General features: G+C 42.1%; 1 protein-coding gene across 1 annotated transcript in view; it reads left to right on the forward strand.

Moving 5' to 3' along the window:
* Nucleotides 1-66: 66 nt before the first annotated feature.
* PRIM1 (DNA primase subunit 1) overlaps nucleotides 67-21,294 on the forward strand; it is a 36,940-nt gene continuing 15,712 nt past the window's right edge. The window contains exons 1-4 of the mRNA XM_069230722.1: nucleotides 67-277; nucleotides 17,044-17,201; nucleotides 20,839-20,945; nucleotides 21,105-21,178. Of these exons, the coding sequence (XP_069086823.1) occupies nucleotides 175-277; nucleotides 17,044-17,201; nucleotides 20,839-20,945; nucleotides 21,105-21,178 (442 nt within the window). The 5' untranslated portion in view covers nucleotides 67-174. The remainder of the gene's footprint in view (nucleotides 278-17,043; nucleotides 17,202-20,838; nucleotides 20,946-21,104; nucleotides 21,179-21,294) is intronic.

Consider the following 21,294-nt stretch of genomic DNA (forward strand, 5'->3'; position numbering starts at 1 on the left):
CCGCTAGTCCTGACCACAAGATGGCTACCCAGAGAAGTCCCTCCACGCCTATAGTACTTTCGAGGAAAGACTACATCTCCCGGTATGCCGCTAGGGACGTGATTTCCCGCGCTGTTCGGTTTAGTTCCCCTCTCTACTCTGTCCGCACACTCACCTACCCATCACAACTTTACCATGGCAGAATATGACAGTGGAGCACTTCCTGACCTGCTGCCTCTCTACTACCGACGTCTTTTCCCCTTTTCACAGTATTACCGCTGGCTTAACTACGGAGGCGGTGAGTGTGCTAGAATGAAGCACTGAATGTTGTGGCAGAGCGGGGACGGCAGAGGGAGAGAATGGTTGAACAGGTCATTAGAAGAAATCGTAATGTGGTATAAAATGAGTGGGGTGTGGGAAATCAAGTGGAAGCGGTAGGACAAAGTAACAAGGGCTGTTTGAGCAAATGGAAAAGCGCAGTGGAATAAGGAGGGAGACTATGGCAACGAAGGAATGATAAAGGTGCGGGAAATATGAAAGCTGCACTTATAACAAAACATACCTGTGGCATTAACCCCTTCGCTCCCAGGTCTTTTCCCCCTCAGGTGCCAGGCCTTTTTTGGCCATTTGGGGGAGTTCACGCTTAGGCCCTCATAACATTTTGCCCACATAAAAGCTACCCACGCCAAATTTGCATCCTTCTTTCCAACATCCTAAGGATTCTAGAGGTACCCAGAGTTTGTGGGTTCCCCTGAAGGAGACCAAGAAATTGCCCAAAATACAGCAAAAATGTATTTAAAAACAAAATGGGAAAAAGGGCTGCAGAAAAAAGCTTGTTTTTTCCCCTGAAAATAACATCAACAAAGGGGCTGCGGTGCTAAAATCACCATCTTCCCTGCTTTCGGGAACAGGCAGACTTGAATCAGAAAAACACATTTTTTTAACACAATTTTTGCATTTTTCTGGGACAGACCCCATTTTTACTTTTTTTTTTTTGTGTGTGTGCTTTCAGCCTCCTTCCACTTAGTGACCGGAATGGGTGTGAAACCAATGCTGGATCATGGGCAGCTAAACACTTCTGAAAAGTAGACAAAATTCTGAATTCAGCAAGGAGTCATTTGTGTAGATCCTTCAAACATTTCCTACAGAAAGCAACAGCTAAAATTCAAAAAAATATTGAAATTGAAGTGAAAAAAGAGCCATTTCTGTCCACGTTTTCTTCTATAACCTTTTCCAGCTAAGGCAGATTGTGGGGATATATAGGGCTTGTGGGTTCATCAAGAACCCTAGGTTTCCAGAGCCAATGAATGAGCTGCACCTTGTAATCGGTTTTCATTGTATACCGGGTATACAATTCATTTGGTGAAATATACAGAATGAAAAATATGTATCAAGGAACCCTTTGTATTTCCAAAATGGGCACAAGATAAGGTGTTGAGAAGCAGTGGTTATTTGCACATCCCTGCATTCCGGGGTGCCCATACTAGCATGTGTATTAGAAGGCATTTCTCAGATAGACGTCTTTTTTACACACTGTCTTACATTTGGAAGGAAAAAATGTAGCGAAAGACAAGGTGCAATAACACTTGTTCTCCTATTCTGTGTTCCCCTAAGTCTCCCGATACAAATGGTACCTCACTTGGGTGGGTAGGCCTAATGCCCGCAACAGGAATTGCAACATGAACACATCACATTTTTACATTGAAATCTGATGTGTTTTTGTGGAAAGTGCCTATCTTTGGATTTTGGCCTCTAGCTCAGCCGGCACCTAGGGAAACCTATTAAACCTGTGCATTTTTGAAAAGTAGACACCTAGGGAAATCCAGGATGGGGTGACTTGTGGGGCTCTCACCAAGTTATGTTACCCAGAATCCTTTGAAAAACCTCAAAATTTGGCAAGAGAACACTTTTTCCTCACATTTCAGTGCTGCAAAGTTCTGGAATCTGAGGGGAGCGAAACTCCCTTCCACCCAGCATTCCCCCACGTCTCCCAATAAAAATGGTACCTCACTTGTGAGGGTAGGCCTAGTGCCCGCGATAGGAAATGCCTCAAAACACTACGTGGACACATTACAATTATCAAATACAAAACTACCTGTTTTTGGAGGGGGACCTGCGTTTTTGGTCCTTAACTCAGCAGCCATCTAGGGAAACCTACCAAGCCCAGACATTACTGAAAATTAGACACCCGAAGGAGTCCAGGGAGGTGTGACTTGCGTGGATCCCCCAGTGTTGGCTTAGCCAGAATCCTCAGCAAACCTCAAATTTAGCTAAAAAAAACAAAAATCACATTTCTGTGTGGGATCATCGCACGGGCACAAATTTCCTACCACCCAACGTTCCCCTCAGTCTCCCGATAATAGTGATACCTCACTTGTGTAGGTGGGGGAAGTGCCTGTGACAGGGAAGAGCCAAAAACATGTCGAAATTGAGGGGGAACCAAAGTGGGTCCAAAAGGGCAGTTTGAAGGGGGAAAAAAAAACGTTTTTTAGGCCAAAAAGTGGGGCAGAATTTTTATTGGTATAGATGCGACAATGCTGGGTGTTAGGAATTTTGTGTATTCCTGCAGATTTTGGAAGGTTCGATCACAAAAATGTGGGGAAAATTTGGAGGTTTGCAGGGCATTGTGGGTAAGAAAATGGTGTGGGGTGCATGTGAAGCACATCACCCTGGACTCAACCCAGCTGTTTAGTTTTCAGATGTGTCAAGGTCTCGTAGAATTTTCTACATGGTAGCGTCTCAAAGTCCAGAAAGTGCCACCCTCACCATTCCAAGTGGGACGATTTTGAGTTAGCCAAGCTCTCATGGCCCAAATGTAAAACCAAAATAATCAAATGTCCTCTTGTTTGCCGTTGGGATAAGATCTTTTAGTGTGCGAGGGGAGAGCTGAAAGACTATTACCCCTTTCAGTTGGGGTGGGGGCATAACCATGCCCGGACTGGTTGGTAGCCACCGCCCCACTTTTTTTTTTTTAATTCCCTGGCATCTAGTAGGCTTTCTGCCCCCCCCCCCCCCCCCTTCCCCCCCTTGGGGAGTGGATCGGGGTAATTGCCCCATCTGCCCACCGGTTGGCAGAACAACTTTGTTCCCATTTATTGGGGGGGGGGGGGGTACAGCCATGCCCCCACTTTTTTTGTTTTTGTTTTTTAAATTCTTCCCGGGTGTGTCTGGGGGGCAGATGAACCTTCTAAAAATAGGCCGATCTGCCCCCAAGGTAGAAAAAAATGGCCTAAAATAAAATATAACCCCCCCCCCCCCCCCCCCCCCCAATCTGTAAAAACACAAACAAAAAAAATCCCTGGTGCCTAGTGTTTTCTGCACCCCCCCTCCTCCTTGGGGGAAGATAGGCCGATAGGCCCCCGGGGGAGTGACCCTTGCCTAAGGGGTCGCTCCCTCTTGCGTGAAATTGGCACAACAACAAAAAAAAAAAAAATCCCTGGTGTCAAGTGGTTTCTGCCCCATTGGGGGCAGCTTGACCTAATAAAAATAGGCTGATCTGCCCCCAGGGTGGGCAGAAATGGCCTAAAATAAAATTGCCTTCTGGGAAGCAACCCGTGCCTAAGGGGTCGCTCCCCATCTGTTAAAAAAAAAAATCGAAAAATCCCTGGTGAGGTATTGTTAAGGTGTAGGGTATGACTTTAAAAGATGAAAACAGGCTGTGCTCTGTGATATGAGTAGGCAATTTGCAGAAATCCAAAAATATAGGCTGAGGCAAACAGGCACATGATTAAGAATAGGCTGTATTCTCCTTGGGGGCAGATGACCTAATTAAAATAGTCCGATCTGCCCCCAAGGGGGGAGGCAGAAGTGGCCTCAAATAAACCTGCCCTCCCAGGGGAGCGACCCTTGCCTAAGGGGTTGTTCCCCTTTTGTTTTGTCTTTTGTTTTTTTAAATTGTCGCAAGAAAAAACAAACCTTTAGCATGTATAGCTGATCAGGTCAGCTGTTGGAAGTGTAAAGTAATGGCTAGACTTATGGATGGATAGGGGAATATCAAGAAATGGAGCTGCACCTTATTGAAGCAGTAACCTAATTCATGATCAGAGCAACATTAGAAAACATACAGAATAAAAAGAAAACATCCAATGTTTACATCAAAAACGGTGTTCTGTTAATGCTTTTGCTGATGTCTTCTGATGTTTACTCATATAAAGTGTGTTTCACAGAATTAATCACCAAAACAAATGGGGGCACATTTGTATGTTCTGATTTAGCATGGTTCATGATAGGGGTGAGGGTACCTTCACAGGCAGTAAAATTATATTGCCTGATTTCTTGCAGCTGGGAGGAGGAGATCCAGATACTGAAGTGAGGGGGGGAAAGACTGGGCTACCTTTAGAAATTCAACAGTGAGCTGCAGTTCAGTCTTCCTGAGCAATGCCATTTGGTAGATGGCATGGGTGGGAATGAGGTTCCTGTTTTTCAAGATGAGGAAGGTTCTAGGTCTGGTCTGACCTTTGTATCTCCTGATTGCTGTAAACTGTCAGGAAGGATGACTCATTCAGGTTCTGAGATTTCACACTTAATTGTGCCTGTGTTGTTGGTGCTCCAGCTTGGGGACAGCAGCAGTACTTTTGCTGTGAAAGACAAAACTTTATAGAAAGTTTAATAAATGTTGCATTCGCTAATTGTCAAGTGCTTTCTATATTGCTGAATGCCATTCTGGGCCACACAATCAGTGCAAAAATGTGTGTACATGTGTTACACATGTCGGACTCAGGGGATAGAAGATTGGAGAGTGTTTACACATTATAGAGGCCCGCATGTTTGCAGAGAGCTCACATAGTGAGCTGCTTTAATTTAGCTGTTCAAAATTGTAAAGAATATTGCAATAATTTCCCATTACAGTCAGCCAACAAGAGATAACTTTTTTCTATAAGTTTTAATAATGTATGACATATTGTAAACGTAATCACGTGCTGTATTAAGTGTCCTGAATCCTTCAGTGCCCAATGCACTAATTGCTTCATACAAGCACTGAAAAATTACTGATAAGTAAGCACAGACATTTTTCGTTCACTATGCATGTATGCTTAACCAGAAGGCTCGTAGTTGTACTTTGGTGTAGTTTTGGCACTCCATAAAAATAATCCATTAACACCCAAAGTTATCGATTTAAGGGAAAATTATTTGTGTTTTTGCTGGAGTAGTCGTCCCCTGACCTGCTACCCAACCCCATTTGCTACAGGAACTTTGTCTGAGTGTATTCTCTTAGGACAAACCTATCACAGGAAAAAACATCTGGGTAACAGGCAGCTGCTAGATTGCAATTTCCACCTGTACTGTGCTACATGTATGTAGTTCCTAAGTTGATTTGTAAGTTCGATCGGACGCTATGCCTAAAAAAACAAAAAATCTAAGTTTATGCGAGCTGATGCAATGCAGATTAAGTTCCTTTCTCTGGGTGTTTATTTCTGGTCTGTGTTTCCTACTCCAGGTTGAGGGGCAGGGCAAGTAATGGTGATGGCCGCACAGTTGATTGGCACTTCACGTGGGTACTAGTATGGTGTTGGCTGGCACAAGGGAACTTGAGGGAACATAGAATCTGCAAAGAGCAAAATGCAGGTGAAGATTGATTCAGCTCGACTTTCGATAGCTCAACCTGCCGGCCTGGTCATCTCACTATATCCAGAGAAGGACTCACAAAGAGGAATGGTGGCAATATTAAAAAGTGCATTAAGGGTGTGGGGTAGTAGGGGATGAGGGTGGAGCTGGATCAGTGTTCCCTCAATAGGCGGTATCAATTTAGTCGCTTTGAAATACGAGACGGTGAAAGCATGAATGAAGAGTGTCTCAGGAAAGGAAGACTGTGTTGTCCTGGGGGGGGGGGGGGGGGGGAGAAGAGAGAGGGGGGAGTTCTCTTACGGACTAGGTGGTCTCACACACATAATAGTGTCTTGCTTCATCATTTGACCACCTAGCCCCACCCAAGTAAGATGATACTACTTGGGCGGACTTAACCTCTTGGTTAAAAGAACCAGAGGGAGTGCTGAAATTAAACTGGCGATAATCTAGACTAGACTGAAGCTACCATTTCAGTGACTTTGGCAGTTCAAAAAGGAGAGCTTACACACATTTTGTGATTGTGCCAATGATAATAAAGGCAGTGCTACAATTATGAAATGGATAACAAAACAAGATATTTCCCCCTTTCCTGGTGGCAAATAAATACATATTTATAAGCAGTTAAATTTGTGCTTGATGTGACAACTCCTAATTCTTTATCTGGTTGTCAGGCTCTACATCCGGGGGCAATATATGCAGATATATCAACAAATCCTTCTTCGAAGGTTGAAATGAGGAGCCAAGTGAAATGCACTATGAGGTTGAAGATTGGCAGGTTGAGCCCTACTATTCCATTGAGTATAGAGGGAGTACGGGGCGAGAAAAAGGACAGAAGGAAATGGAGATCTGTAGGAGGAGGATCTATAAAAGCACCAATAAGATAATACTTTTGGAAGTCCAGCTGCTAAGTTTGAAGTCATGCCTATTGAGCAAAGCAATTTCAATCTAGGTGAGGTTGATAATCAAGGAACCTCTAAATCTGTCAATTCCCCCAACTGTGTGTTTATAAGCTAATTGTTTGGAAGGTCCTGAAGCTTAGAACAATGGTTCATAAAGACTCTGAACTCGTCACCTTGTCTTGGAAGGAAACATCTGGACAGAGATGCTATATGTAGTCCCAAAAATCATGGGGAACATGCTAAGCTAACTGAGGACAGTCTGTGGGCAATAGGAGTGATAAACAATCAACAGAAAGAGGCAGGCGTGGAGGATCAATTTTCAGACTGCCAGTAAAAGAACTGGATTACTGCAAACCTCATCAGGCAATCGGGATGTGGTGGACAGATCTCCAAGAAGTGAGTCTCTGAATGAGCCCTCTCTAGGAGAAATCTATCAACTTATTTTAGCTCACAGTTGAGCCTCAATCACACTATGCTGGAGTCAAAGCAGACAGTCTGAAAACCCAGAATTCCAAACAAGCCATTGCTGATTCAATAAACTGTGGTTAAATCGATAGATGAGCTGGAAAGAGAACAGAAAAAATGAAGGTAACCACTGCATAAATATGTGAACAAGTAGGAAATAAAACCATAAAACACAACACCTCCTGCGTAAGATTGAAGATTTACAGAATGGACAATGCACTAACTTGCACATCTTGGGAGTAGGAGAAGACCCGGATGGCTTGGATGCTCGCAGCATCATTGTGGGATTTTTTCAAAGGGTGTTTAGGGATTTGGAGCCCTGGGATTTCGACTCTGGTTCAAGGTGCCCGTTGCTTCACATTTAAAGAGTTTGAAACCCAGTCCCTATATGCATTCTATCATTTTGTGTGTGTGGTTAGGTTTGACATTTTTTTCCCCTCATCGGGTCTGGATTATGCACAGTCCCGGATTGATCTTTTTAAGTTCATAAGGAAACTGAAGTTAATGAAAATGCATATCTTACGCCATCAGAAATTGGAAGTGAAGGATAAAGAGATAAGAGAGCTAACTGATATTTTGAGGGGTACGGACTTGGAAACTTTACGGTTATTACAGGAGTTGGGTTGGAGATGTCAGAGGTTGGCCAAAAAGCGGGGAGGAGCCATTTCAGACCAAAAGTGCGCCAGATCCACATAAGCCACACAATGCCATAGATGTTTTTCAAGAAGCAGTAATACAAGATCTTACTAAATGTGATATCAATGGAAGGGAGAAATAACATATGGGGAAAGGCAATTTAACTAAAGATCAATGGCTGTCATTGCTGTCATTAAAACAAGATGAAACCATAGTAATTAATCCTTCAGATAAAGGTGGTGATGTAGTATTGCAGTCCAAGGAACAATACAAGGCAGAAGTCCTGAGGCAACTCATTGCTAAAGAACAATATTTGGAGAGTGTACAAACCTTCTATGACTTATTGGATTATTGGAGGGACTGGGGACTTTTGGACTTTGAGGAGTACCAGTACTTAAAAGTTGAACATCCTACCATTCCTGCCTTAACCATACACCAAAGATGCTACAAGTCCCTCGGGCCGTCCATCTGCATCATTAAAAACAGTTTATTAGAGAATGCTTCCATTTATATTGATTTATTTCTTTCTTTTTCCTTTTATTAAAGACCTCAAGCTCGTATGTTTGGGATACCACTGACTTCATGAGAATCATAGAGGGGTGCAATGTGGCCAGGTTTGCAATTGATTACAATAGACACCAAGAATTTATACACAAACATTGCACATCATTAATGATTGGAGGCAATAGAATTTTTTTTCTGAAAAGTAGGCCTCATAAATACTTTAAACATAATAGGATCCTGCTACAGATGATATAATTTTGTCTACATAACAACGTTTCCTGTTTGCAGGGCAAATGTATCAACAGCTACAGGGTACAGCGATGAGAACGTGCTTCGCCCCTAAGCCATGCAAATGTATTCATTGGCTGGTGGGAGAGGCAAGTGGCCTGGGCTGAAGAAAATGATAATTGGCTGGAACAAGTGGCATTATGGTTCAGGTACATTGACGACCTGTTTATAAAATGGAAGAGCTCTCGGCAATCGGCCGAGGAATAGAGCCATGTTAAACACCAATGGTTTGAACTTGTCATTTACCAGCAAGATTAATGAGGCCCAAGTTCCTTTTTTAGATCTATTAGTGTACATTCAAGACAATCAAATACACACAAAATTATACTGAAACTCCTCAGCGGGTAATTACGTATTACAAGCTACTAGTCAACCCCCTGGTACACTGGTAAGGAGTATCTGAAAAGGGGAATTACTAAAGATCAAACATAAATGTTCCTCTTACCATGAATATGATGAAGCGGAAAGGGAAACTATTTTGAAATTCTCCAGGAGAGGATACCCCAGTAGGCTGTTGAATGAGGCATCACAAAAAGGATAGAAAAATATTATTGGTCACAAGCAGAAACAAAATCAGACATAGAAAGTATAGTACAATGCCCTAGGATGATTGCAATATTCTCTGAAGTATCTAAAGTACTCTTCAAAATTATGAAGAAAAATTAGGGCATTTTACAGGCAGATAATTTCATAGGTTCCAACTTCCAGGCTCCCCAACCATTACTGATAAGAGAAGCACTTTATTGAAGGATTTCCTAGTACATAATCACTTCTCTGATAAATGGAAAAACAACAAGTCACTAGGTGGGTTCTATCCCTCTACATGACGTAAAACTTGCAGGTACAGTTCAAAGATCAATTAATTTGAGGTTCCTGGGGGGAAAGGAAAAGACAAAGGATCAACAAAGTGTTGAATTGTTACTCTGATTTTGTTATATACTGTCTACTCTGCCTCTGTGGGAAGAAATATGTTGGGAGTACCATTGGCATGGCCAGAAAACATATTTTAGAGCACATGAGGGCAGTCCCACACCATGATCGGCTTATCTTGTAGCTAGACATTTTCACAAAGAACTTCATGGGGATAGCAGCCGTATACAGTTCTTTTGCATTTATCAGGTAGTGAAGATGGAAAGAGGTGGCAACAGAGTTAGAAAACTGAGGCAACTTTAGTCTTGCTACGTTACTAGACTAAGGACAAAACACCCCCTGAATAGGGATGAGGAGATGTGGACACAGGTATTTAAGGTTTAGTTAGTTGATCTGCACTACGGCTTTGAGGAAGAATTGAATGAAGCAGATCTAGCCAGATAAGATCTCCCATTAAAAGATTGAGCCCTTATGGTTGGTATGTTGTGCAGCATGCCTTTTCTAGTGTAAAAAGCTAGCAGCAACATGGGTAATGAATGTTGAGAACTGATTGAGAAATGCATAAGAGACATCAAACAGTTATTAATTTGTTTATTTGTAATCTAAATATTAGCATGATGAAAGAAGAAAGTTGTATTACAAAATGAAATCAGGAAACTGAAACATAAGATTATTGTAATTGGGAAGCGTAAATCTGTGCAGGGATTAAGCCCCTTCAGGGCTTGCTACTCAAAAGAATAACATGCTGCAGGATACGTATGGAATGTCTTCACATCGCAAAATTTTGATGAGATAAATTAGGTGTGTTGATTTTCTGTTCACAATCATGGCACAAAATTTGTAAAGTTTTAATTTGTAAACTATGTGCCAGGAAAGACTGAGAATATTTATGGAAAGAGAAAGAACAAAGAAAACGTGGGTGGATTTCTAGACTAAAAAATGAAATGAATTGGTGAGATAGTGTAACTCCATGTTAAGATGGCACCCATATGATTTAGAACATGGGTACTCACAAACTTTTTCTCGGGGGCCAAAATTGCAGTATGGTTTGCGGCCGAGGGCCGCACTGAAGTGACAGCGGGGGGGGGGCTTAGAGGGGGAGGGGCTTAGAGGGGGAACAACCACCCCACCCCCTTTTTCAAAACATCTGCACACTACCCCAGTAACACACACAGCGCCATCTGCACACTGCGCCATCTGCTCCCACCCCTACCCCAGTAACACACACAGCGCCATCTGCTCTCACCCCTACCCCAGTAACACACACTGCGCCATCTGCTCTCACCCCTACCCCAGTAACACACACAGCGCCATCTGCACACTGCGCCATCTGCTCTCACCCCTACCCCAGTAACACACACTGCGCCATCTGCACACAGCGCCATCTGCTCTCACCCCTACCCCAGAACACAGACAGCGCCATCTGCACACTGCGCCATCTGCTCCCACCCCTACTCCAGTAACACACACAGCGCCATCTGCTCCCACCCCTACCCCAGTAACACACACAGCGCACACACACAGCGCAATCTGCTCTCACGCCTACCCCAGTAACACACACTACATTAAAAACAAATAAATAAATAACCAAAGAGCCTTACCTGACTCAAAGCACTGTAAAGATGCCACAAATGTGGAACAGCAGGCAGGCAGGCGGACAGCAGACGTGGAGCCGGTGACAGTAAGCAGACGACAAAGCCCCGTAAAAGTTAGCTGCAAGCGCTGACTTTTATGGGGCTTTGGCTTCCAGGATCGTCAGAGTAACGCCATAAACAATGGCCGCCGTACTTAAACATAGAGGAGGGCCGTGGGAGCATGCGCAAGGAAGCCACTGTTGCGCATGCTCCCGCGGCCCTCTTCTATGTTTACATACTGCTGCCATTATGATATGGCGTTTGGTGTGCGTCTCGCGGGCCGCCAAGCTAGGTCCGTGGGGCCGCTGGCGGCCCGCGGGCCGTACTTTGAGTACCGTTGATTTAGAAGAAGATGTACTGCTAGGAGGAACAGTCAGTTCTCTATGTTGTTGAAGTGTAAGGGTGAAAAGGAGTTGAAAGTATGATGGCGGCTTAGGGTTGCGTGACATTGAGACAGACTGTTAGCCGAAACGTGTCTGCCTTGCTGTAATTTTCCTGATTTGCGGCTTAGTAAATTTCTCGACAAAGCCAGAGTCTGCGAGTACTTTATGAAAACCTTTTGGGTGTTAAACATGTGTATGATGTATGTGTGTGTATGTATATATATATATATTGTGTGTGTGTGTGTGTATGTATGTATATATATGTATGTATGTATATATATATATATATCAAAACAAATCCCTTTCAGGGTTAGAGTGACGCATAAATTATGCAAAAAAGAGAATAGAGAACTCTGGGTAGTTCCCAAGTTTAGGTGGAGAGCAGCTAAGCTTCCAGCAAGCAAGAGTTGGGACTGGGCGCTTATGTCTTTATCCAATAACCATCTAGATTTATGTGAATACAAATGTTTGTGCACACTTTTGTCATACTGAGATGGAAGTTAAGGAGTAGATTTATCAGTGGTGTGTGTTCTCAACTAAAATCCCCAGAACAGAATGAGAGGGGGAAAATTATATATAATAGCTGGGTATCGAGCAATTGTCAAATTATTAACAGTTGATAGGATTTATTGATCAGGCCTTGAAAAATCAGAAAAAGTTTACTAGATCTGCATGTCTAGTGACTTGAATAATCTACTTGACGTAAATGTAATGTGCTTGACCATAAACTTGTCTCAACGTGCGCGATCCCAAGATTTCCAAGTTACCTTGTTCTTCAATATCATATATAAGAACACCTTCAAATAGGAGTTCAGCATGTCTGTTATACAAAAACTCTTTTGTTTGATTCAATAAACTAAACTATTGCTCCAAGTTTAATAAAAATCCAGTGCATACGCAGGATACACATGACCCTTGATTTGCCTCTTAATTAACTAATAGCATTGTCATAAGGGCTGGGGCAGGATTGTTTCCTAGTTCATATTTAAAACTCTCACTTTAATAAATATATTACTAGAACTTAATGTGGTAGTGCACTGTCGATTACAGACAGTTTTATATTGCAATGGCCATAAACTCTCCAACTCACATGCATTTTCACTGATACAACTATATAACGTACAAACAATAATGTGTGGAAATCTGGTTTCAGCAAATATTTCATTTGCACATCAGCAGGTAAAGGATTCTGACTTGTTTTTGATCTTATAGAAATCTGTTACTGTCTCACCTCAGAATCACAAGAAAAGACAAATATATTTTGAAATGTGTACAGTTAATTTATAAGCTATTTAAATGTGTGCCCAGCACAGTTGTCACAGTTCACTTTACAAATTCCTCTAACTTTGCAGTCAGAGAAACAAAAGTAAAGTCACTCACCAGAATATAATAAACTGCAAATCTTTAGAACACATAAGCTGACATTTGGCCTCTGTCTTTGAAAATACAGCAAAATGTAACCAGATAAAACAAGATTAAAATGTATCTGGATTACTCATAAATTTTTTGAATGAACAGAACACCTGTTCTTTTTGCGCTGAAGCTTTGTCACCAGTCTGGGCCAGTAGAACGTACAAAATAGCTCGGCCTGGTAAAATCTGACTTGCCATGGTGATCAGGATCTGTCCAGGAGACGAGTGTGTAGTTCCTTGGGAGCAGTACCCTCAAAAAGGCCCACTTTCTGGTTTCCCTATTCTGCAGTTTTGTACAGCAGAGTATCGGAATGACCAGACCAGAGGAGGGGTGATTAGGGATGGTACTGCAGGAATGAGACCTATTACGGAGAAAACCAATTGTTAATTAGGACAATGAGTATGGCTGTAGGCTGTCAAGATAGGGATTCTTCAGAGGGCTCCGCAGTACTGCTTGGGAGCGGAGAATCAGAAGGCACAAAGGATAAGATAACTCACAGCTTCGTCTTGAAACCCAGTGATAACCAAGTTGGTCCTCTATATGTAACCACATACATAAGTAGAACACGACAAGTGTTCTAAGGTGCCCTTATGTTATTACTACTCATAACATATGCTTGTCAATTACCGAAGTTGACACTCGCTAAAGTAAACACTATGTAGACAGTCACAGTTCAACTCAGTAGTCCCAGGATAGCTGGTTGAAAGGCAGGCAAACTAAAGCTCTCGAGGTCAGGTTTTACCTCACTGGTTCGTAGGGTGTTTTCTCCAGTTTGTCAAGAGCACTCAAGACAGAGGTTGCAAAGCATCTCTTAAGTAAGTAGGAATGTGAAGGGCTCTTACCTTTTCTCCAGAGGAAGCCATACATGCCACTGAGATTGTCCGTGACTCACCATAGTCACAGGGAAAACAGACTTCTCAGCTGTAGAGCCAGAATAACGAACAGTGCGGCTTGTGCTGGCCAGGCTTTTATAGTAGAGCTTGTGGTTATCCAAGATGGCAGCCTGGAGTGATGAAGTCTAGCGGGAAGAGACGCTGGAGCGCACCCAACTCCACAACCCCAGACCCTCCCATCCCCTGAAGATACAACATCACCGAGCTCTACACCCTCGACCCGCAACAAACACTGCCACTGTACCGACCCACACTGTACTATATGACCTGTCACCTACACCCACTGCCACTTCACCTGCCACAGCGTACACAGCAACCCACTGACCAGTCCCACCCTGAACACACCACAGACACCACCTGAACAAAAACACCAATTTGCATGTGTCCTTCTCAACACACTCACTATGCAAAACCACCACCAAGATTTTGGGCCTCATCAACACCTTCGCACCCAATGTCCTCTTCCTCACTGAGACCTGGCTCAACCCTACTTCCGTGCCTTACATCGCCACCGCAATGTCCAAAGGATTCAAGATCACCCACTGCGACTGCATCAACAAGCCTGGCCGAGGGACACTAGGAATCCATCCAGTGCACCACCACAATTACTACATCGCCTCAGCCATGGAACACCTCAACTTCTGACTCCAAACAGACAGCAAAACCACCATCAGGAGCACAATCGTCAACCGTCTTCCAGGACCATGTCCAGCCTTTTGAAACTTTATTGCTTGTATCCATTGCCCTCTCACCCCGCCATAGACTCCAACAACTATTTTTTCCTCCGCGACTTCAACTTCCATCTCGACGACCACAATGACATCAACACTACCAACCTCCTCAACAGCATGAACAACATCGGACTTGCCCAACTCATCCACGACCGGAGGGCACGTGCTAGACCCCCCTCTTCACCTCCAGCTACCGCATCAGGTACAGCCACACCACTGAACTCATCTGGACTGACCACTCCATTTTCAACTTTATCCGGTCACATACCTCCACCCCAGTCTGCCCAACTCCCACCTACTGCAGCTGGAGCAAATTCTCAAAGGACACATGGATCAACACCCTGAACACCACCAACCCAGTTTCCTTCAACACCCTAGATCAGAATGTCAGAAACTTCAACAGTCTGCTCGCCAATTGCCACAACAGCGTCGTTCCTATTGACAACACCCACAGAAAGTTCACCAAGCAGGCTAACTGCTACAGTGAAGACCACAAAACTGCTAAACGACACTGTGAATAACTGGAAAGGAGATGTCGGTTGTGTCCTTTCTGGTGTGCCAAGACCACCTTCAAGACAGCCCTCAACCTCTACCTCAGGCATTTCAGCAAATCGAAGAAAAGGCCTTAGCCTAGCACGTTGAATTGAACTCCGGTAACAGCAAAGAACTCTTCAACATTGTCAAAGAATTCTCCAACCCCTCAGCTGCAGCAAACATTAACCCCCTTACAGGAACTATGAGACAACCTTGCAATCTTGTTCCACAATAAGATCACCAACATCTACAAAAACTTTAAACCCCAGCCCAAGGGCACCTACTTCTTAAATCCAAACAACCACCCGCTACCACCATTTTTATGGGCAGTCACAGAACAAATGGGTACTGGGAAGGTTTATGTGCAACTTGTTCAAGCAATTAAATAACCTAATGCAAGGGTTGCAGTAATGGGTAAGAAGTCACCAATTATCTCATGTACCTGTGGACTTGTTCACCCTTTATCTGGAGCCTTATCTTAGATCATTGAGAAAAATACTGAAAAAGAGACACAGCTATTCAGTCAATTTGAGTATTAACTAAACATCGAGAAGACGCATATAGTCAGTTATAAGTTGGCTTCAGTCGATGACTGCATCTTTGAAAGAAGCCACGTATCTGGTCTGTAAAAAGTGGATTACTAGTTGGAGTGATTGGGAGACCCGCACAAAATAACAATGTCCATATTCTGTATCAGGCCCAGTTAGGTTACTTTAATTTAATCCTTATCTCATTCCTGGGTGGTTGTCAGGCTTAAATCAAAAGAAACAAGTGTAAAGCATTTATCAGTAACAAAACAGTTAATAAGTCGAACACAACACCATAAAAATCCCATTCCAATGTATAAACATAATATAAATTTTACTGAGCAAACTGATGAAACAATTTAGATGTTTTAAAGTTTTCTAGCAAAAACTAAAAAAAAGCACAAAGCATCAGCTGCAGGTATCTGGTCACGCTAGATGGGGGTGAAAGACAAAAGTTATGCTTACCGCAACGGAGTGGGGTTCGTCCAGGTAAAAAGTTTACCTTTGGTTTAGTCATTTATTTTTTTCTAGAGCAGTATTATTTTCGTCGGGCAGGCTGTCTTCTGGATCCAATGGAGGGCTGCACTATGGCGGGGTGCTGCTTGGCACTGGTCCTGTTGAAATCCTCAATGTTGGGACTTAGCAACTTTTTTGGGGAGTAGAGTTGTTTTTAGTAGTGCATACCAGCAAGTTAAGTTTGACTGGCGATGCAACAACTGCATCTGTGGTCTGGCAGCTTTCCTGTGGTGGCCTCTGTTTCTTTCATAGAAACAAAATCTAAGTGTCCACTTTTGCAGTTTTTAAATGAGGTGAGTAAACTCGAATTCCAACCACAGGTCCAGGGCCTTTTGGGTACTGGAACTAGTCACCTGGGTTCTTCTTTGTTGCAGGTTTCTTGTAGCTTCTATGTTCCTGTAGCTTACCAGGACGCTAGTCAACTAACTTTTTGAGTCCAATCTTCTGTCCTCAGTTCATTTGGAAGTAGGTCCATCACTTGGGGTTTCTCTTCACAGGTAAAACAGCAGTCTCAATCCTTCATCTGAGTTTCCGTCCTTTGGTTCACCAGGTGCAGCCCTCCTTCTCTTTTCCAAAGTTCAGCAGTGTTCTCTGTTTCAGAGGTGATCCTGGCTATTCTAGCTTCCTCCCAGGCCTTGATAGCCTTGACAAAGTCTCTTTTCTTGGCCTAATGGCCCAGGTTGAGTTACCTGCCCTTACACTTGGCCTTCATCTCCCCCGCTGTAAGGGTGGGCAGCTCAGCTAAATCATCTTCCAGTCCCCGTTAGACATTTTAAGAGGTGCAATAATTTGACAAAAAATAATTTAGAAAAATCAAAATGACAGTTGGGTGCAGCTCAGTTTAATTTAATGCCCGGCCGCACCTCCACATCATTTAGAAGTCTGTGGGATTCAGCTGACAACCTGCTCCGATAACGAGAGAATTCCTCCAGAAAAAAACACTGAGTCTGCAGGTATATTTTAAGTTTACCAGCTTGCCTAGCATTTGATTAATGAATGCTCTCTCAAATACATCAAAGATGCTTGTGTTTTTTAAAACTGGGACAGGCTTTTTCAATGCCCGTTAATTGTCTGCATGTGTGGTGGTTGGAGGATTTATACTGACTATCCCAGTGCAACATCTTGCTCAAGAGGAAGACTAAATAAAAGAAGAAAGTTTGTAAGTTTATTTTTTGTGAAATGTTGACTTTTTTTTGTTTTTTACAGTCACAAAGAATTACTTCCAAAACCGTGAGTTTTCTTTCACATTGAAAGATGATATCTACATCCGATACCAGTCTTTTAGCAACCAGAGTGAGCTGGAGAAAGAGATGCAGAAGAAGAACCCATACAAGATAGATATTGGAGCAGTCTATTCGCACAGGGTGGGTAACTATAACTGTTAAAGGAAAAATATGTGGCTTTGCTGTGGTCCCTGGCCTCATGTTCTTGATTTAGAGATTTGAGATCTGTATGCTGGTGTCTCCAGACTTGTTTCTATGCACCTTCTTTCAGTAAAGTGATCTTGCCCCTTTGACTTTTATAGATAGACTGTGTGGTCATCAAATAAAAATATAGCTATACAGAACTTAGGCCTAGATATTCTACTGCAATACAAAACAAATGCTAAAATATTCTACTGCAATACAAAAAAGGTAAAACTATGATTGTGCTTTCAATCAGTGGGAAACTTATTTATGAGAATAGTCTGTTTCCTTGAGAGTTTGATCTTCTCACCTCTTGTGCAAACTAGGTGATAAACTGACCTTATTAGTCTCTTATGGTATTTCTGGATTCAAGATGATCTGATTCCGTAGCCTGTTTTTCAAACGTTTCAATACATAAACATATTCTGGACATTTACCCTGCCACCCTCAAAAGGATCATTTCCTCTTGGCGCTAAATCTATATGTACAACCCATTCAGACTCTGGCTTAAAGTTATAGTGATTTGTGATGTGCTGCAAACTCCCGTCTGTGGTCTCTTTGTGCTTTGAGATAGGGAAAGAGCTGTCCCTGCTGCAAGAGCTAGGTGAGAAAACTGTAAACTCTCATAACCAGGACAAATATTTCTTAAAAAGCAACTTTAAGATCATGTTCTTTTCACTCAAGAAAAGTAATCTAAAAGAGGATGCTTTAGAGAATATTTCAAATTTATATCACAAAGGCACATCTGTTATTATCATTGCCTTTACATCTAAAACTAGAAATGATCCTGCCTGCATCTAATCCTATCCAGAATTGGACAATAACACTCCATATTATTTTATCCAGGACCTGTGAAAGACATGGAAAGATCTCAACATCCGCTATGCTGGTGACAGTGGTCAACTGAATGCTTCCCTATAAGACTATTATCCATACCCCTCACCAACTAAAGTGCCTTCCCTAACCGCATCACGAATAAGGCTCTTCACCTTATTTAGGCGGTAGAGACTCTTCGATCTTTAAAAAAAAATCAATTCTAATTCAGAGTTTGCAACAAACTTGACAATGAGTTGTCACAGTTCGTCAGATCGTAATGCTATGTCCTTCAGCAGTAATTTAGTTCCATGGACTGACTATGGAATAACTTACTCATTATTGCCTTTTTAGGGGCTCATCTGATAGGATCCCAAAATGAAAGCAAACCTTTTCAGAGCACTTATAGTAGAAAGATGTGAGGTTCTTAGGTTTGATATGTGTTTATCCCATTTCACATTACTAGCAAATGTAATACCAGGATAAAAGATACTGCCCTATTTCAGTAGAATACTATGCAGATACTAAGTAAATTTCTTTGGACAACTGAAAAAAAAAAAATGTTTGTTTTTCCTACATTGACAGTCAGCTGATAAGATTCACAGTAGATTGTAGTTTGTGTTTCAAACCTATTTAGGTGTAATCTATTTGACTAAATCCTCAGCATAAATAAGGCAATGGGTATGTATACACCCTGTTTTAGGAGAAAAATAATTCATATTAGCCAGAGCAGACGGGAGGTCAGAAATGAAAAGACTGAGCACGAGGGGTGCTAAATTATATGCCTGCATTAAACCATTTTCTACTGAGTTTGTTCCTCAGAAAATCCACAACTACTTAGGTTGACTTGAACCAAGTTGTTAAAGTGAAGTTGCTGTATCATGGTCAACTCGTCATGAGGTATATTCCATCTCTTTAGTTTTTCCCAGAGGGGTACAATGGTCAACCCAGTGAAAAGCAGCCCAAAATGCAACAAATCAACAGCAAAGTTTATCCATATTTGCTGTTGACCTCTTGCTGCAGACCAGAGTACCAAGAAATGATTGATCGTCAAATGCTTTGACCTAACCCCTCTCCTTCACCCCAACCCTGCTCTTTTGGAATAACAACCAGATCCAAACATCCACGTCTCAATTCATTTCAGCAAATGTGAGCGTAAATCTTAGAGGTGATTTCCAAGAGGGAAATCACTCTATAATTGGAAGGTTCATTATAAGAAACCTTCTTGTGTATGGGATTTATAATTTCTCCTCGCCATGATTCAGGAATTCTCCCTGAAGAAGTAACCCATTTAACGAAAGGACTGAAGACTTCTCCCCACCAAAGAGGGTCACTCTTAAACAGTACTGCTGGCAAACTACATGATCCCATTGCTCTCTGGAATTTCATGTAATTGTTTGAGAAATTACCCCAATTTCTGGAATTACCATTAATTGGTTGCTCTTTATACAATCCACTGTAAACCCAGTGGTGGTATTTGAGGCTGTACTTTTGTAAAGATTTTAAATTAATTCAACCTACTGGCTTTCAGAGATGTGTGTGTTAAGAAATGTTAGGATATTGTAAATTCAGTATTTACCATCCCCCAGTAAGCTTTAAAATTACCCTGTAGTATCACGTCCTGCATTTTACTTTAATTTGACCTATAAAAATCAATTCTCGTGTATCCTTGCCCGTCTACTATTAATCATTCTACAACTCTGTTTAACACCCTCCTTAGATCTTAACACTCTTGCTTAAACCACTCCTTTGTACTGTTTTTATTAGAATCAAAAATACACAAGGAGTTGTATTTCTCTTTCTAGATTTTCAAAACTATTTTTACTAGTTGATTAGACCATTCAGTGCCATTATCATAATATCTAAGACATTCCTGACTAATGTTATTTTCAATATTTCTTGGAGAATCTCTTCAATAAATGAAACTCTAATTCTGTGATTGTAAATTAGGTCTAATTCCAATCCTGGCTCCGATATATTCTTATTTTTCTTTTGAGAGCTATCTCCATAGCTAAATGATTTGCTCCCAAATCGAGAAACTTCAAATAATGTATTACTCCAAACTGCACTAAAGGATAAATGAATAATCTATAGGAATTTTTATACTGTCTAAAAGTAGCCGTTTTTGGACTATCACTTTGAAGTTTCCCCTTAAGAGTAAATAAATTGTGTTGCACTAAGGTTGCTGGTACTTTGTTAGATATACCAGGGCTTTTACCAGATAGGCACATCACTTAAGTAATCTCATAACCTCGCCTTTGTTCCAAAAATATATCAAACATAGAGAACAGTATTTTCAAATTAAAATCACCTGCAAAGATGAATAGTGCCGATGGAAAACAGCAACACAAGTTCGACGGATCATAATCCAAACTTTTCAGTTCATCAGCAAAGTACAATTGGGAGGTACATAAAAATTCAAATAAATGAACACATTGTTTATAGCTTTTAGAACAGGCTAACATCCAATTGCACATGGTCTCTAGTAATAATACTGTATTTCCCATGAAGAACGGACACTAAAATCTGCTGGCCTTCTGTGAACGCCCAGAATTGGGGGAGAAGCATTCTTTTAAAGGATGACAAACCCTTCAACAGAGAGGGGCCGTTGTCGGTTACATCCCAGCAAAAAATGAAACTCGTGGCCATGTTGGCGGGCAAATGTGAACACTGCTAAAACCTGAACTCCTACTGCATACGAGGCATTGCTTACATAGTCCTAATGGTATCTAAAGTACCGCAGACGTATCTACATGACCCTCTCGTCTTGCTCTCTCTGCAGCCGAGCCAACATAATACAGTGAAGTCCGGTGCTTTTCAGGCCCAGGAGAAGGAGCTGGTGTTTGACATTGATATGACCGACTATGACGATGTTCGAAGCTGCTGTAGGTATGACTGCATTCGCGTTTTGTTTAATTTGTAACCTGCCTGGCTGCAATCGGCAGCCCGTATGAGCTCGTAGTTATGTGATGTCAAAATGTTTTAATACAGAGCTGGCAACAGGGCTTGGCTGTCGTTATAACACTGCTTCTCTCCATGTTCTTTCAGTTCAGCAGACATCTGTCACAAGTGCTGGACACTGATGACAGTTGCCGTTCACATCCTCGATAGAGCCTTGGAAGGTAAGCTTTTAGAGAGCAATTTCTTATTGCACTGTCAGGTACTTGGAGCAGTGGAGCGTGTCCAGTCCGTGTTTTCTGTATCATGTACCCCCAGTTAGCCTTTGTTCTTGCGCTTC

The sequence above is a fragment of the Pleurodeles waltl genome, chromosome 4_2 (genome assembly GCF_031143425.1).
Source record: "Pleurodeles waltl isolate 20211129_DDA chromosome 4_2, aPleWal1.hap1.20221129, whole genome shotgun sequence".
Classification (NCBI taxonomy): Eukaryota; Metazoa; Chordata; class Amphibia; order Caudata; family Salamandridae; genus Pleurodeles; species Pleurodeles waltl.